The sequence below is a fragment of the Scophthalmus maximus genome, chromosome 10, assembly GCF_022379125.1.
Source record: "Scophthalmus maximus strain ysfricsl-2021 chromosome 10, ASM2237912v1, whole genome shotgun sequence".
Classification (NCBI taxonomy): domain Eukaryota; kingdom Metazoa; phylum Chordata; class Actinopteri; order Pleuronectiformes; family Scophthalmidae; genus Scophthalmus; species Scophthalmus maximus.
Window position 1 is genome coordinate 8,123,529 of NC_061524.1, and position 17,964 is coordinate 8,141,492.

Sequence of the window (17,964 nt, forward strand, 5' to 3'; positions counted from 1 at the left end):
AGGAGGATGGGAGGGAGTGCAAAAACATGAGAAGAGGGAGTGTGGGAAGGAATCAGTGAGAAAAAAAGATGTGAGAAGAGGGAAGGTGGGAAAAGAGGGGAGGAGACAGCTACAGAAAACACATTGTGAAAAGTGTTATGGTGGCAGGAAAAAAGAGGGGAGGACAGTGGGGAGGGAATAAAAAGAAGAGAGGGGAAAAGTCATGGGCAAATTAAGTGCTACAAGCTGGGGATGGGAGAAGAACATAGATAGTATGATTAAAGAGGGGGAAGGAAAAGGTGATAAAAACAAAGATGAATAGGAAGAGGTAGAATGAAGAAAGAATCAACAAGGGAAAATACAGAAGGAGAAGTAAATAAAAAGAAAGCAACAGGGGTAGAATAACAAAAAAGTAAAGGCAAACATGAGGAAAATAAACCAAAGGCAGGGAGTAAAGGAAAAAGTAGGAGGCAGAAAAAGTAGGGCAGCAAATGAATCAAGGAAGAAAAATTAAAAAGAAAAAGGAGAGATAGGACAAGGGAAGCAGAGTGTAGGGAGTGATGGAAAAAGGGGAGAAGTAAAAGAAGAGGAAGAAAGAAAATGAGCGGAAAGGAAGGAGAAATAAAGAAAGCCGCTGAGAGATGGATGGATGAGACGGCGTGAAAGATATAGGTGTAGAAAAAAGGCCTAAAGGCTTAAGTGTCAGAGAGAGATATTCTACACAGAAATGAACCCCCAAAAACATCACATGTCAAATAAATCTCTAACAACCTTAATCCGACCAAAACATGACGACTGAGGCAGCTACAGTATTCTGAAGGTATTGACACATAATCAGATGCAGGAAAGGCTCCGAAGGCTCATGGGTCATCTTGGCATCTGTGGTTACCATCTGGTCAACTGCCACAGTAGAAAAAAAAAAAAACCCGAGCAGAGGAGTACATACTGCGGAGAGACTGGGAACAGTGATCTCCATATGGCTCGGGTTCCTATTGCACTGGAGCATCTCCACTCCAACCAGCACGCGCGTCATTGTCGACTCTTCCTCATTCACGCACTGCAAAAACACATGGAGAACGTAGAATACTGAGCCTCGCAGTGCAGGACTCTGCTGAATGTACATGTACAGTCTATCGGGTTTGACTATGGAAAAGACATGTACAGTGTTAGTAATTGCTTATAAATTTTGCATAGACCTGCAGTATGATTATCATGGTATGTGTCCCAAATATTGCTGAGCTGGCCTCGTTGATAATGCATGACTTCCCATTTTGTTGAAATTGAGTTAATGATTTATTGATTGCAACTACAGATCAACCCCATTCATAATAACACACTGCATTTCAAAATCTGCACGGCGAGAAACAAACCTCATTAGGTCGGTGACTCAAATCTCATCAGGGTGAAAGGACTAATGCAGGGCAGGAAATTATCGGCTGACAAATGGTCATAGGATTATGGCGACTAATCAAACAGTACATTTCACTGACAAATTGCACAAGCGCTTCTTCTCACTGTACAGCAGCACATTCCGGAAAATATCACATCCGGAGATGATCATAGATCAGCGAATATACAAAACTGTAATATGGAATTGACGGAAGTAACACCTGCAACATTAAAAAGATTAATAAAAATGTCAGCGCCGCAGGCCTACAATATCATGAGCATATATAATACACAAACTGTAAATAGACCATAATACAGGATACATAATTAATGTGACATGATTATGTTGTGACACTGAGCCTTACAGTTGTCTCGAGGATTCACCCACTATGGATTTCCAAGTCTGCATTTTTATCGTCGATTCAGACCAGTATGAAGAAGAGAAGGTATAATGGTATAAAAGTAGCTCTACAGTATTTCTTTATCACCCTTGTTACATCACAGAATTTAAAATAATGGGAGGTATTTTTCTGGACCAACTATCATCGAATAAGCAGCAACAAAAATGTTTGTATCAGAAAGAGACATAAAAACTGTATTTGGTAGCACATGTGCTACATGCTAAAGATGAAGCTATGAAGCCACACGGCAGCTGCACAGAACTTGGAGACGCTCGGCTACATGCCGATGTCAACCCTCTTCACCGACATGAAACACAATTAAATCACCAAGCAACTAAGTCGGCAATATCGCATAAACACGACAACTTTACATGATAATATATCACCGATGTCAGACTCGATAGCTGCTGCTGCTACCGACATGCTAACAACACAAGCTACATATCATGCTAACGCCCAGCCTCTGCAGATTCCAACGCGCTCCTTCTTCTAGCTCTCAGACATTCAGCTTACCAGCTGCTGACCAATGTTCGTGTCAACACAGCGACATACATAAATTATGTCTTACCGTCGAAGTATTTGCAGGAAAACCGGTGTTTTGATCCATAAATCTGATTCCGTTAGAGAGCACAAAGACCGCTCGTCATTTCAGATATTAATCCACCTGGTCATTCCTACACAGGCGGAAGTCGCACGTCAAATGGCGTCGGGGAAATAATGCGTCACAATCGGTTCGCACTGCCCCCTCACAGATAGCGAATGGTGTCCTTCGGACGGATTTTGATGCTGTCCGTCGATTCTACTGGCTCTGAATGTTCTATAGAGTGTCAATCACTCATCTTGACCAATGCCCTGCTCAGATACACTCCCTCTGTACTTTACTTTGAGTCTGTTGGAAGGTCGGAGGACTATGTCGAACTACAAAGATCGTTTATGGAGAGACAGATGCTCACCTGTCTTCATTAAAGCAGTTATATTAGATTTAATACACACTAACAGAGACATGTAGGGAGATTAAATGAGTCATGCAGTAAGAAACATAACATGGAAAAGATTATGTTCAGATGTTGTTCTATGGTTTTCAATGGGCTTCATCTGCATTATTACATAGGAGAAATTCACTCTGATTTTTTTTCAGGCAGACATGAAATCTTTCATTTATGGTGTGTTGCATCTTCATTTACTCTGACCCAATAACATCTATACTTGATTATCTCACCTCTGCTGAAATCTCACAAGTGTTAAGTTTATATAGATAACAAGATTATTCAGTGTCACAACCTTGTAGTTGCAGAGATATACTGGGCATGTCATTTTCGCGCAGCGACCTGCAAAAGGGGCATGGAGCATAGCTATCTAACAATACTTTTAATCTTGTTCCCAAAGACAGAAGTTAAGTTTCATGAAATAAGGAAATAAAACAGAACATTTAGTCTCTCTGCAGTGTTGACTAATTCACTGTGTGAAAACATGCTCAAAAAATGTATGTAAAGAGACACACCACACTGGTTGCCTGGTGCTGAGAGGGCAGGGAAGGTAGCTGTAGTGTGTTTGAGGAGTATGAATGTAAGTTGGGAGAATTCAGGGAGGGGCAACATTTGTCCAACTTTGTTATAGTGTCATAATTGACAATGTGAGGTTCCATCACTTGGTAGCTATTCAGTTGAGCTTGCAAGCCAGTGTGCTGTCTTTCTTCAATCACAGCGATACCTCGCTCACTGAAGACATGGACTCTGTGTTGACATCACTACGGTTATTCCAAAGAGTATTTGTCAGAGTGAGCTCAGGGACAATACCGAATATAGATCTACAGTGTATACAGTAGATTTATGTTTTGATGCAATGTGTTAAAAATATGTATTTAAAAAAAACAACCTTCAAGTCTTCTTTGTTGCAGCATTTTTCTTTTTAAGCATCAGTATGTGATTTTGTTCTACGCAGAGTTTTGGCAACAACACAACATATTTGGAGTGGGATTTTGCTGCTTCACAAAAGGTAAAATCGTTCTATCGTTTATTTAACCTATTCTCAACATGGGCCTTACTGTTTTAGGCATTGCATCAAAGCAATGGAGAAAAACTGTAAGAAAAAAAAAAAAATGTAAAAAACACAAACTTACTTATCATATGTATATAACTTGCTGTATAAAGTACTGAAAATAAAATAAAAAACATAATCATGCCATATTCTTATCAAAACTCTAACCGTGAGCCTAACGCACTGTTATCACTACCATTTCATACGCAGCGGTGCATTCAAATGCTAAACATAGATTAACAGGTGGACTGACGGAGACAAGTACCTCATCTTTAATGTCGATCTTTGAGCAGATCTGCTGTTGCAACAGCCTCTTGATCTGCACCCATGTGGCAACCACCTGCTTCTTTGCTGCGATGGGGACCGTCTCGCACGGGATGTTGCAGTTGGATATGTGAAGGGCGTAGTCACACAGCTAGGAGGAAGTGCAAAGATCAACAATTAGACAGAACTACAGCACTTGGTCTGTAATAAGCCGCCTGGGGAGTTTTATAGGTAAAACGTGACATCTATTTAATATTGAATAATATTGAAAAAAGTTTTTATATTGATCAAAGTGTCTATTGAATACTATACATTATGATATGTATCTGAAAGACTGTGTAAGACTGACTGCACACCCTAGACATCCTCTAGCCTGAAGACCTCTGCCAGCCTGCCAGTCGCCAACACGACAGACATACACAAGAGGCTCATACTAAGTGAGACTTCAAGTCAAACACTGTATGTGACCCTGCTATACTGTAGACTGGCTATTAAAAATGTATTGGAAAGGCTCATTTTTTTTATCTTCCTTTCAAAAAGGAAACAGATATGATGAAATTTGGTTAATAATTTACTGATAAAGGGCTTTTCATCTGGAGTTAGAGCTGATATTGATGGTGGATCCTTTGAATGGAAACAGAGCAAGGAAACAGGCGTTTAATTGGCAACTGCAGCAAAGAGAACAAAGTCATCAGACTCATGAAAGCATCATGTGAGTGTGAAAACGTGTGTGTGTGTGTGTGTGTGTGTGTGTGTGTGTGTGTGTGTGCATGGTTATAAGAGTAATGCAGATTAATGATATAACAGGATGAACCCAGAGACTCTTCAACTTTTCACCTGTAACCCTTCAACATGTGTCATGATATGAATATCAAGGAGGAATGTAAGATGCTTCCTTAGAGGCCTCGCTTATCGAAGATATAGATGCAAAGACAAACTGAGCGACCCCAAAACTATGATCTTTTCTTGCCTTGAGTGCTACATTTCAACACATAGAAAATGATTATCTGTTCGGGAGTCCCCCAATTACCTGTTATGGCAAAATAATAGAGATTTTGCAAACTCCTTTAAGAGATGAGATTACACACATACACACACACACACACACACCCTCTGTTCAACTCTTCTCTGACTCCAATCTCTTCTTAAGCTATGGATGTAGGGATTTCAGACATTGTTTTCTCTATGGGAAAGATCAGACACTGTAAAAAAAAAAAAAAAAACTCAGATCACCACAGTCATTCTGGGACAGACAGAGTCAATCATGTCTGCTGCAACCAAATACAACCAAACGACAGATTTACAACGACTGAATTGTCATGATTGCATGTTACATGACAATTGGGGGTTTCTAAACCCAGGGGGAAATTATTTTTTCTCACTTTTTCTTTGGACATTAATCAGTCCTTCTTCAAAACTGATAATTTCTTATCCTCTTGAGGAGTCGAAAGTCATTACTCTTCACAAATACCTCTTTGGGTCTGATATACATTAAAGACATGAATTGAAACATTCAAGTCATGCACAAGTGCCCATCCTCCTCTCACATGCGCACACTGACATACCTCTAACGCCTTGCGGACATCCTGCAGGGCAGCTTCTAAGGCAACACCTTGAACAGAAGGATCCTTCTCCATCACAGGTTGGATCAACCCCCAGGCCACAGCATTACACAGTAGCACAACCAGGGTAGGATTCCTGAGAAACACAGCGCTGAAGAAAACTGAAAACTGACATTATCTGGAAATACAACAACAGAAAGTGTAGCTTGAAGACAAAAACGGTCTTGTTTTTATCTGTTGGTTCTTCCTGAAAGCATATACTCTTTGAACAAATTTGGATGGATAAAGAAATGTTTTCTTTGCCTCATTGTTACGTGAGAATGACACTGAATCTGAACATTTGTATAATCGTGTGTATGCCCACGGACAATTTGGTCTGTTTTCATTCCATCATAGATCCTAGGCTGCCTCTTATTCTGTGAATTCGCTACATAGAGAATATTTTGAAAGGCATTTTTCAGAAGTCAACTCTGTCCATATGAAAATTATTCTCTTGGGACAAGTGTACATATTGCTGCTATTAGCTTAAAAAGTAATAGTTTTCTCGTTTCACCTGAAATGAATAACTTTATATAGACAGTGGTCCAGTGAGGGTTCAGAAAATGACTGCTGGGCTGATGAAACACTTTCAAAAGACCCACTGAGTAAATCAGAAAATGTAGAGTCATCAGTCTGAAAACAGCTATGTTTCATGTTTCCTAAATGCTGACATTTTGAGAATGAGTTTTTCCTCCAACGCATTCGATATTCTGGTTCAAACCTGTTTATAATAACACAGATCGATGGTATAGTTCACCATCAACAGATACTGCACCCAAATTCACTCTGACCGAATAAAAGTAATTTAGAGACCCAGCATACCCAGGGCACTCAATCTTCCGTAGCATCTCCACCAGACTCTGGAAAGGGGGAAGGAGGCGTTGGTATTCCCCAGCCGCCAATAAGTGGCTGCTGTAGTTCCACAGGTAAATGGCTGCATTTGCAACCACCCATGGCTCCATGATCTCTGATCCGAGCTCCGCTGCCCGTAAGAAGCTGGAGGTGGCGTAGGCAGACAGAGCATGGACCCAGTCTCTGGGTGGGTGAGAGAGGTAGAGCAGAGAGTGGGAAAGGGATAAAGTGGGAAAGTCATGTTTGTTTTATGAGAGATGAAGATACAGCAGTATGGTGGCAACATGCTGTTGTCTTTAGTGAACTGAAGGTGAAGAAGTAAATAAATAAAAAAGAATTCTTCTTCCAACATGAATAACTCCATTTTCATTTTCAGCATGATGCAAAAGAAAAAGGGGAACCCCACTTTGACAATGTCATACAGGTTATATCTATGAGGCATTCAGCAGCGATTTGTCTGTTTGTTAGTTTGCAGTCCCCAAAATGCAATGTGCTGGAGGTACAGTACATTTCAGGGAGTCGTGGTTGTCCCATTGCTGAATGTCACATGTCAGTTGTGACTGCAATCCAATGAGACAAGTCGCACAAAACATTCTTGAAAATAATAATAAATTAGGTTTTTGGTTGAGATAACTATCTTGGTGTATTGTCCTTTTCTGATTCCCTTAATCAATTAGTGTGATAATCACCCTGTCCACAATGACTCATGATGTCTGATCCTGGAGCTGCAGCTACAAGATGTTGGTATTTATCTCCTAAAGATAATCCTAAAGATTATCCCATCATCGAAGATGTTTGAAGACTTGTTTTGTACCATATAATTGAATGGTTTCAGATCTGCTGTGTATAGTTTTGGTTTAAGGGACAAAAAAACATAGTTCAAGAGATTGTGTCATTTCCATCTCTGCATATTATCTATGATATTTAAATTATAATGACACATACAGTACATTAACAAAATGAATACAAAAAGAGACATATTCTTTAAGTTTTATAATGGTAAGATATAAGTGTGTGCATAGTGTTTTCACCTGAAAATAATCCAGTGTGGGTCGTCGTCAGACACATGAACCCCTCCCTCCCGTGGGGGGACGGCAGGGCTGTTGAGCTGCACCCCCTCAGTTAACAGTTTTAGGACGGTGGCCTAGTAAGACAGAGTAAGTTCATACATCCAGAATTAAAGGTGACTTCCTGTTTTGAAAATTTGACATGGAGAAGAGACGACCTCCCACTATGGGGATGACAGCTTCTTTGGAGCCGTTAAAGCACGGCTATAGCAGATCAAAGAAAAAAAGAAAACACCCGGTGAGCATTTCACTCGCTGCAGCAGAAAACTCGGGTAAGACAAGACAAACCTGTCTTAATCATCAGACTAAGCAGTAGGCATCTTCAGATTTAATTACCCCCCTCATAACCCCATTCTTATAAGAAATTACATCTATGTGGCATAGAACAAAGAGAGAGATACATGAGAGGAGCCAGTGGAGACGACGGTGTTAGTCAGGTTTGGCAAGGTCACGTATTTGCTGTAGATGGTTGTCTGCATTTTCTTCAAAGTGCTGTCAAGTTGACATCTTAATGGACTTAATAAAGACTTGGAGCAGCCAGCTTGATGGGAAGTACGATTACACAAGGGGACAAATTCATGACACAAGCACAACAATTTCTGACTCTGACCAATCACCGTCTACCTCATGGCTTGTTGAAATCCTCATAATGCTAGTCTACTATTGCAAGCATCCATTGTTTCTCATTTTTCAAAAAGAAAAACATGAGCATCTCACTACATAAAAAATAAAGATCCAAATGAGTACCTTTAATGTGCCACAATAATTCTAAAGGGTCATTACAAAAGTTGTTGTGTCTGATCTGTGGAATAAAATTTTAAAGTTGCCACTGTGTGTGACTTTCTTTCATCATCCAAACCAGAAGAGAACATTTTTTTTGCTAAAAGATCCATCAGTCAATATGAACTCATTCCCCCTTTAAAGTTAATAATCTTTCCATGAAATCAAACCACATTTTTGACATTTTCCATGGCACTTTTCTGCAATTCTCCCGTTCTCACTGGGGGACAGAAGGAAACCTGCTGTGAAAAAGTTTCAAAATGAGTCAGGCCCACAGCTGGCAATGGCTTTTCCATTGCTCTCTTGTCTTTTCCTGCTAAAAATAAAATAAAAATGACAAAATAAGAAAATCAAGTTGTTTTTCAGTGCATCTACCTATTAGACTCAAGAAACTTTGCTGTGCCCTGCAGATAAACCAGCTTCTCTTCTCTAAATAACGCTTCTACTTGCATGACTTTGAATAAGTACACACCTCAGCACTGATGAAGTGGATTTCAGCTAAAAGGCGCAGGTGGTCCCTCACAGAAGTTTGGCTTTCATTGCAACCGTCAAGACACTCTTCATTCTCCTCATCTGAGCAGCTGAATTCTGGGGAGAAATGACTCTGATGTGAATTCTTAAGACATCCTCACCATCCTGAATAACACTGTTACAGCCACTGCTACAACTACTTCCTGTCCCCCTGTGTTTTTATTAGCCATATTTATAACCACATTTTGCCTCATTCAAATCAGTTCTGTTACATTATTAGGGACCTGATTTAGATTTACAATTATATCTTCATGATATCATAATAATTATAAAACACTGGTACAGCAGTTATACATCAACACCTTTATCTTAAATCATTCTTATTTAAAAGCCTCTCCCTAATTCTTCAGAATATTTCTGGGACCATCAGTCTTTGGATCTTTTTTTATCTTACTGTCAGCCTTGGAAATCTTCCATCCCCCATTATCGTAAAGCAAACAGAAACGACAAGCAGCTCGGCACACGTCCCAAACTTCCCGTTTCCTGGCTGTCTTCGCCAGTGTTGCCCACAACTTCATCCTTGCCAAGGAATAATAATGAAAAAAAAACAATAGAGGAAAAGATGAGAGATGATTACTTTTAAAACTAGAGGTCAGGCAAAGGGCACAGCAGCATGCTGCATATGATCCAAGATACTTTGTTTGCAGGGCCATGAATAATAAATCATTTTCCTTTCGGGAATTGTCAAGCCCTGATGACTCGGCTCTCTCCTGACCATTGAGCCTGCCATTTGTGATGTGCACACTTTTTAACTGTAATTATTCGGGCAGGCAGGGGGAACTCAATTATCCGTTCTGAATAAAGAAATGTAAGATAACGTTGCAGACTCCTATGGTCGCACAACAACTTTAACTGCAATGACGACCAATAGATCCAAACATTCATTAATATCTAATGTTCATTATAAGCAAGGGGTAATAAATTCAACACGGCATATGAGGCTGGTTATTCAGGCAATTTTCCAACTGGGTTTCTGGGAAGCCTGACTGCAGAAAATAATTACTGAGAAGGAAGAAGAAAAAAAAGCTTTTACTTGTATTCAAACACATTCATGGATAGCCTAGAATAATACTTTCACATGCAGACAAACACACACCTCTCTGTATTGTCAGTGTCACCGGCTCGTCTGCCCAGGTGTCCGTCCACCTTCTGTAAAGATGCAGAGTGATGCTGAGCCTTAGCAGAGAGATGAGCCACTGGTCCAGATCCCAAACTGTCTTCAGCAACTAGACAATAGATGAAGTGCATGGTCAAACTTTAATAATACTGCTGTGAAGAGAAACTTCTTTGAAAGAAGAAGAATGTTAAAAGTCTTTCTCTTGCACAACGTCTTAGTTCTAAATGATTGTTTATAATTCATAGAATGTGGAATAAATGTGCCTGCTTATGCAAAGGGAGAGTTAATCCTTTTGAGGAAGTTACATAACTATCCTTATTATGCCGTTCCATGAAGGTACAGGGTAATACAACTAAAGAGATACAAGAGGAATTGGCCCATTTCCAACAGGGCTGCAGTGCAAGCAGATAAGACATTTAGCGGAAAGAAACATATTCATATTTTTATTCAGAGCAATCTACAGCGAGAGGGATATTCAAGAGTCTGTTTTCTTCACTGAATTATCACCACAGATCTGCTACTTTGACTGGAGGGTTTTGATCGAGAAAAAGACTCCAGTGCCACTGTGCTCCCCCTTCAAATACACACACACTCTAATGTGCACACCTCTCATTGATTGAAACAATACAAAGTTGTGGCAGCATTACATGCTTCAATTAATTCATTCATTCATTTTGTCTCAGGGGCTTCTTGGTGTCTTAGCCTAAAGCTAAGAACGATTAAATGTCGACGACGAGGGGATCCTTAGGATTTATAGACAAAAAAAAGAGGTGCCTCCAGGGACCAAAGCCTTTAACCCACGCCTGCAGCAGACACCCTTTGACCAGCTGTCAGAGGCCAGTTCTAACCGGAGTTATTAGAACTGCTGAATGTTCATTTGATGCTGCGGACCGAGGAGCCTGGAATTAGTCTAAGATCAAAGGCTCCCCCGAGCTCGGGGCCTTCTGCTCCGTGGTCCACTGCACACAGTTGATAAGGTTTCATCGTGAGCTGCATGGGAGCGCGCGCTTAACCGCGGCGCAGTCGCGCGCAACTTTGCAACAAAGTTTAACGCTGCCACTGAGCGATTCTATGTCCCGTCTTGGAGAGCACGGAACAAATTTGAATACGAGTCATTATAAACAATTTTTGCTCGGTGACATTCATTCAGTTTTCAGTCATAATCTGCATATAATCTGCTTTACTGAGACAGCAGCTCATTACCCCATCAGCAAGGGGGACTGCCTTCCAGGTGCATTCTGGGAATGAAGGTCACCTGAGATAAAATCAGATTATTTATAATATCTCCTGATCTGTAGGCCTATTTATCGTTTTTAAATGCTGCAGTGCATTAGCCTTCCAAAAGTGTTTATTTATGTATCTGTTATATACTGGGGACTTCTTTCTAGTTTTGTGTCTTTAAGGTTCTTATTACACTCTGAAGATATTTGGGTTCAGCACGTCAGATCTTTTGTTTGAGTGTTTTTTTTTCCATTCTCAATTAAATGTTTCTGCATGAAGGTGAAAATTGCACTTCACTGCAGGCAGAGTAAACCTCAAATAAGATGTATCTGGGGTATATTCTTTCAGGCCAGTAAACTGTCACTTTACAGAAGTTTGATCAAACGATTGATTCCTGCTGCAGATGAAAGTCGCGTTAAATACGGGTGTGGGCTTCAAACTGTCCCAACACGGGGGGACCTTGCTAATTAGTGATGCATTGACAACATGTCCTTGTCTTGGTGAAAAAAAGTGAGAAATGTGTATTGTACTTTTGGAGATGTTGTCTCCATCCATAACAATCTGGAAATCATCAGGGCCCAAAAGGAGACCGACAGCAACCAGGATGGGACGGATGTCTGTCTTATCTTGGGGGGACATGTCTCTGGCCTGAGAAAGAGAAGGAAGGATTGGATGTCAAAATTAACTTGACACAGTTCACTTAATGTTCTCTGAGCAGCCATACTCACTTCTACAGCTCCATGCAACAGGAGAATAGAATTTGAAGCTGACTTAGGCATACCAATTACATGTGTAACACCTGTCTCATTAAAACTGTACACTGCATGTACGTTACTTGAAGAAGAACTGAAAACCTGCTGCATCAGCTTCGCAGCTTTATCCTCAGCTCGGGAGGGTGTTTGGTAGAGGGTCGCTCTGAGCTGCAGGAGGCGCAGAGCTGACGACAGGCGTTCGCCTTGCGTCCCGTTATCCAGCAGCATGGCTTTCTGAAGGTGGGTCAGAGAGGCCTCAAGCCGCCCCTCCTCCTCTTCAATCACAGCCAGCTCTGAGTGGACTTGGCAGCGCATCTCCTGCAACAAACTGTGGAAATAATACACAAACACTTTCAGCATAAACTTACATAGAATGTTGGAAAATCTACTTATGTCATTTTGGTGAAAAAAATCCTTAACGACAACTCCGTAGCTATTTTTAAAAAAGGCAACAGTGAAAGAACCTGAAAATTGTTTCTTATCACAGATAATCACAATAGCATTTAGCTTGATCCAAATGTAAAACACAAATATATGCTGTGTCTTTCACAAAGCTTGAAAATAAAACGGCATCTTACCGCATTGCTCTCTTGCTCTGTTTTTACACGCTTTAATCTATATTTGTATTGTTTTTCCTTTGCCGTGTTTGTAAAGCACTTTGGCTCACCTGTTGATGTTTTAATATGATAAATACTGTAAATAAATCTGACTTGACAAAAACATACATACAGTAAATGCAGCTGTAGAAAAGCACATTAGCACAAAGCACACATTCAATGATGAATGCTAATCTGACAGTCAGAATGACCAGAAAATTGAAACTATACATTTTGAGCTGCAATTTAACAGATCCATGATACTAGTGCTCCTTCGGACTTAAAGATGAATCAGGACACAATTTGTTTGCATGTTATTTTTTGGAACACATGACAGTAAAATACAAACGCAATGAAAACAGAATTTAAAATCCCTAAGACATGAATTTGAAGAAAGCAGAAACCTCTGCATGTCTTCCAGTGCTTGGGCCACTCTGAGCAGAGGTGTCCTGGTGTGTTTCCTGAGGTTGTGCTGCAAGAGGGGCAGGCAGAATCTCCACTGGGTAGCACACACTGCCTGCACCGCCCGAGGGTCTCCCTCTCTCACTGCACTCTGCAGCCACTGATCCAGCTTGCCTATCTCCTTCAGCCAGGCCTGTGGGAGGAAACAGATTGGGAATCTCTCCTGCAGCAATAACAGCACAACACTTCATGTCCTGGGCAAGTACACTTGGATTGACTGTGTGGCGCCAATTTGTAAATGTGTTTTCATACCAAATATCATATGGTATGAAATTAGGGTGATTATATAAGTAAAATCCTGAAACCAAATCATGAGGTGCATCTCGATAGGTCAGCAGGGACACCTATTCAAGTGAAGGGGGAATTCTAGAGTTACTGCCGTTTAACAAAGAATTAGATTAAAGAAATATTATTGAACATTTAATCAAGACTCTGCCATCGTTCACACAGTTCACTGCCTGCATTAGAACATGCGGCGGCTGATAATTCACGTATGATCGAGCACCTCCACACGCGCTTTGGAATAGTCATTCATCTTCGCCTCTTTCTCCAGGAGGTTGATTTCACTGTTGACACATTCCATTATTATGCGTTGGCCAATACTCTAGAAAAGAAAAAAAGCATGTGATTTCAGATGTCAGCGTGAGGCAGTGCATGGAAATCAGAATTACACTACAAACTATTACCTCCTATTTTGTAAATTTATTTTACCTTATTTTACCTAATTCGCATAAGAGAGAAAGAAGCAAGTTTCTGAAAGCCCTACACACCTTTATCTGAAATAAATTCTAATGTGCAGAAAGAAATCCTAAAAATGAAGTAACTGCTCTGGCTCTTGGGCATGAGCTCAGCTAATTAATCCCATCTATTGTGAGGCACCTACTTAAAAGGGGATTGTCAAATCCCATGCATAAATTCGCATGTTTTTTTATAGCATGTACAATTACAACATTGAGCAGAACTACTGCCTGAGGTTTAAAGAGAGTATCGGACACTCACAGCCTCTCTCGCCAACTTTAGCTCCTTCAAACAGTCGGCAGCAACTCTCTGATGCTTCACTTGCAAGGCCAGCAGAGCCAACTCAAGGAGGAAGGCAACCCTGCAAATCCCAGATAAAACATAATTTATGCAATTCACAACACTCCAGTACAGTAATCTGAGACATGTACTGCCCTTGTGTTATCCATATGTAGGTTTATGGTGCTGGGAGATTTAGGAGGACAGGGAGCAACAAGGGTAAGCTTGTTGGGTGGGTGATTTGATCAGGTCATTTTGGGTCACAGACCTGTCAGCTGGTTGGATGGGACTCTGGGGAGGGCTAAGGTTTGCAGGCACAGCGGACGCGTCGGTACAATCCACCAAGAGATGGAAAATCTCCTCAAGCTTGGTAGAATCCTCTTTCGTCAGCCCATCCTTATTTTCCTCCAATCTGCTACAAACAACAGGGAAACTTGTCTGTGTAGTGTGTACATCAATAAACATGTACTTACACATCCAACAGTATGCGGGATTCTGTATTTTCATTTGCCCTCTAATATACTGAAACCAAACAGTGCATAAAGTTAAGGTAAAAATAACCTATGATGCTGACTGAGTCACGCTGTCCACATTTGTAGCTGAGCTGAAAACCCCTAAAGAGTGCTGACATGTTGTGTATATGCCTGGAGAAAATGGGGGGGGGGGGGGGGGTAGGTTTGTACAACAGTAGCCATGGTGCAATGCTATTCATGTGCACAGGTAGCCCACTATGAGATGCTACAGGTTGCGCTGACAGCCAGTGTATCACTGCACTATTGACCTAGGATTGATGTTTGCAAAACTTGTTGATGTTTGCTCAATACAAAACAATCTGGTAAGTCCTCAAGCTAAAGAAAGCATAGCATAATAATACACTTTGCAGGTTAAACTACAGAATGGTAAACTTGAAAAAAATTACAAATCATGCCCTTGATGATTAATAAAGTCATAACTGATTAAAATTATGCAGTCAACCTCCCTCCATTATTAGCTGGAAGAAAATGAAGGAATTAATCACCAGACCAGGCAAACATCATTAAATCAGATCATGAGCTTCTTTTCTTTGACAACTACAGCTACAGTGCGACTTATTTATTCTAGCCGCAGATAGATGGAATTGCCTTTCATCATGACAGCATAAACATAACGATTTCTGCAGAACAATCCTGCCGAAAAGAACAAACTTTGCTTACTTTTTGAACTCCTGTATTTTGTAAATGACTGCTAGGGTGTAACTCTGCCTGCTCATTTCGATGAGGACGTCACCTTCTGTCAGACTGTGTTGTACCTAAGAGGAGAGGAGTAAAGGTAGAAAACACACGAGTTCAAGAATTCAAGAGTTTATTCATCATCGTGAAAATGTTTCATTTAAAGGTCATCGTTTTCCAGATGAAACTCAATTGACTGAATGATAAGAAAATAGCAAATTAGCAAATTTCTAGACTTGTGAATAATCTTCAGGGTTGAAGTGAAAATAATTTTTATGTATTCGGATACATTGAAATATTAAATCAGTGGTGTGGTTTCAGACATGTTTCATGTAGGCAAAACAACACACCTCAAAAAAGTCGCAAATGTTAATACAAAGATGTTTTTCTTATTTTGTTTTAGGTTAAGGTTTATATGTATGTCAACAGATGCTGTTTACCAGTAACATGAAGAATCTTGGATAAAGATGTGGGGAGTGCGACTTGATCAATTCTCCCGTAACTTTGGCAAGTTCTGCAGCTTCCTCCATTTTTTTTGATTCGATAAGACATTTGATTAGGTGCCTGAAGAGAAAGAGTGAGAGCAAAAGATTAATGACAACAGATTGTAACAGCACAGCACTTCAGAGTTTGCTGGGCTGTTGGTGATACGTTGTGAGTTTTATTACAGTCGTCTCCACCAGTAACCTGACGCACCAGACTATTGCTTGTGAGAAAATCCAGCTACCTCGCAAGGTTTCTCTACTGGATTATACGCCAAGATCCCAGTTAATTACAGTACATACACAAAACGACATCCAACATACTGAAAAATAAGAGCCCTTCCCTCATGAAGCTTGGAATGTTCAGTTTTTGTAGAAACTGGAGGGTATTTCTCATACTTTGATTGCCCCTGTGTTGTTCAGTGTCAAGAAAAATATTCCAAAGACAATGCGCTGCATCATTGTGGCAGCATAGTGAGATTTGGAAGTCATAGGAGACATAATTAATATTTTTAAACCTAAATTAAAAACCTGCCTATTTAGTCTAGCTTTTATAATTTCATGGTTTTATTATTTATATTTACTTTTTAGCAATATTATTTATCTAATTCTATTTTGTTTTAGTGTTGATCATTATTATTTATTTTCCTCTTTTTAATTTTATGATATTTTACTATCTTAGAATAATTTATTTTCTGAAAAGCACTTTGCAATTTTATGTATTGTTGTTTTTATTTTTGAATACATTTTTTATTATCTGAACTACCCATCTTTACATGTATTCTTTTCAATTCTTGACTGTTGCATTGGTCTATAAATCTGAGTCTTTAATTCACTTTTAACATCCTATGTTTGTCAATCAATTTCATTTGATTTGTTTGAGAGGTGCCACATAAGTTAAGATTGATTGATCGATAATGTGCTGTCCTCAACTGTCTTATTGTGCGCAGCTATGAATCCCTGTCATGCCAGACTTACTGTACCAAATCCTATTAATACCCTGGCTGGCTGTGTCACTGATATTATACTGTACATGGATGGTGCATTGTATCCTCTGAACAAAGATAAAACTAACATTTGGCCTTGAGGTGCCAGGGCAGAAATGTAAACAAAACAGTTTACATGTGAACATATTTTCCACCCTATGGATGAGAAAAAATAGAAAGTCAATTAGCTGGGGGGGGCACAGAGCTATGGTCATAAATGAACTGCCGGTTAATTAACTTCCAGCATGAGACTGGACTGAATCAGGACTGGACTTTTGTTTCTTTTTTTCTGAAAAGGGAAATATGAGAGCATTGTGGGGTCACTTGCATCGTGAGTTCAGCCCTCCAGCTGTGGTCTTGGTCTGCCACCTCCTCCAGACTTTGCACCACCTGCCTGAGGGAAGGAACCAGGTGGAGGCACCGCCCCGGCTGCAGCAGAAGGGGGCGCACGGTCTGGAAATACAGCACCGAGGCGTTGAACACCATGAAGTGGTAGCTGTAAGGCGCGAACCACACGCAGAAGAAATAAACACAAGACACTGAATTATTCATATGATGCACATGCAAGGCATTTTATCGCTTAGTAAAACTCAATTCAGACCAAGAGTCAACTCAGTGTGGAGTCCTGTGAATTTCAAGTGTGTGGATCAACCGTGGTCCAATGAGCCACATGAGAGCTCCCTGTATGAGCTCTTCTATGTGAAGTTATGAATTTAAGGCGTTCTTTAGGAGAAAACTGTGTGAACAGACTCTTTGAGTGCTGCTAATTTATTCACCAGAGAATGTGTTGTGCATTCGTCTGGGATGTATTAGATATGTATTCCCTTTGGTGTTAATTTTCGGATTGCTCATTCAGCCCTTTCATTGACAGGTCATGAGTTCATTAGCGAAGAGATTCAGAGCTGATTGCTTGCAAAGGCTGAGCCAGTATCTCTTTCACAATTTCTATTATTACACACCAATATTTATCCCCCGTTTTACCCTGCTCAGAGATACTGTCAGAGAGCTGTTCAAATTTAAAAGAATATCCTCTTCTGAATAAAAGGTCAGAGAAAAGCATGAAGAATCGTGTTACATTTAAAAAATGCTCTTTTAAACCTTAATGTCCCGGAATATTTCTGTGCCGCGACTGAACTCTCACGACATTAAACATTTCACTTTCATTACTTGTTGTTTTTCTTTACAGGTGCCATCGACAAACAATATCAGAGACGATAACTGT

The 17,964-nt window shown here is 40.2% G+C and overlaps 1 protein-coding gene across 11 annotated transcripts in view; it reads right to left on the bottom strand.

Annotated features, from left to right (window-relative positions):
* The window catches only part of LOC118283518 (cilia- and flagella-associated protein 46), a 46,811-nt gene that overhangs the window by 25,697 nt on the left and 3,150 nt on the right, over positions 1 to 17,964 (bottom strand). For 8 of the 11 annotated variants that reach the window (XR_004784558.2, XR_007031614.1, XM_035605585.2 and 5 more), the window contains 17 exons: positions 17,071 to 17,238; positions 15,715 to 15,838; positions 15,260 to 15,354; positions 14,335 to 14,481; positions 14,049 to 14,148; positions 13,555 to 13,653; positions 12,992 to 13,182; positions 12,094 to 12,319; positions 11,770 to 11,887; positions 9,998 to 10,127; positions 9,296 to 9,420; positions 8,843 to 8,958; positions 7,555 to 7,667; positions 6,494 to 6,706; positions 5,636 to 5,783; positions 4,072 to 4,221; positions 926 to 1,036 (listed from right to left, as the gene is read on the bottom strand). Coding sequence is in view for 9 of the 11 variants with exons in the window: in XM_035605585.2 (XP_035461478.2) it covers positions 926 to 1,036; positions 4,072 to 4,221; positions 5,636 to 5,783; positions 6,494 to 6,706; positions 7,555 to 7,667; positions 8,843 to 8,958; positions 9,296 to 9,420; positions 9,998 to 10,127; positions 11,770 to 11,887; positions 12,094 to 12,319; positions 12,992 to 13,182; positions 13,555 to 13,653; positions 14,049 to 14,148; positions 14,335 to 14,481; positions 15,260 to 15,354; positions 15,715 to 15,838; positions 17,071 to 17,238 (2,374 nt within the window). In the remaining 2 variants the exon portion in view is untranslated. The remainder of the gene's footprint in view (positions 1 to 925; positions 1,037 to 4,071; positions 4,222 to 5,635; positions 5,784 to 6,493; positions 6,707 to 7,554; positions 7,668 to 8,842; positions 8,959 to 9,295; positions 9,421 to 9,997; positions 10,128 to 11,769; positions 11,888 to 12,093; positions 12,320 to 12,991; positions 13,183 to 13,554; positions 13,654 to 14,048; positions 14,149 to 14,334; positions 14,482 to 15,259; positions 15,355 to 15,714; positions 15,839 to 17,070; positions 17,239 to 17,964) is intronic. The other 3 variants (XM_047335181.1, XM_035605586.2, XM_035605590.2) reach the window with 3 other exon arrangements.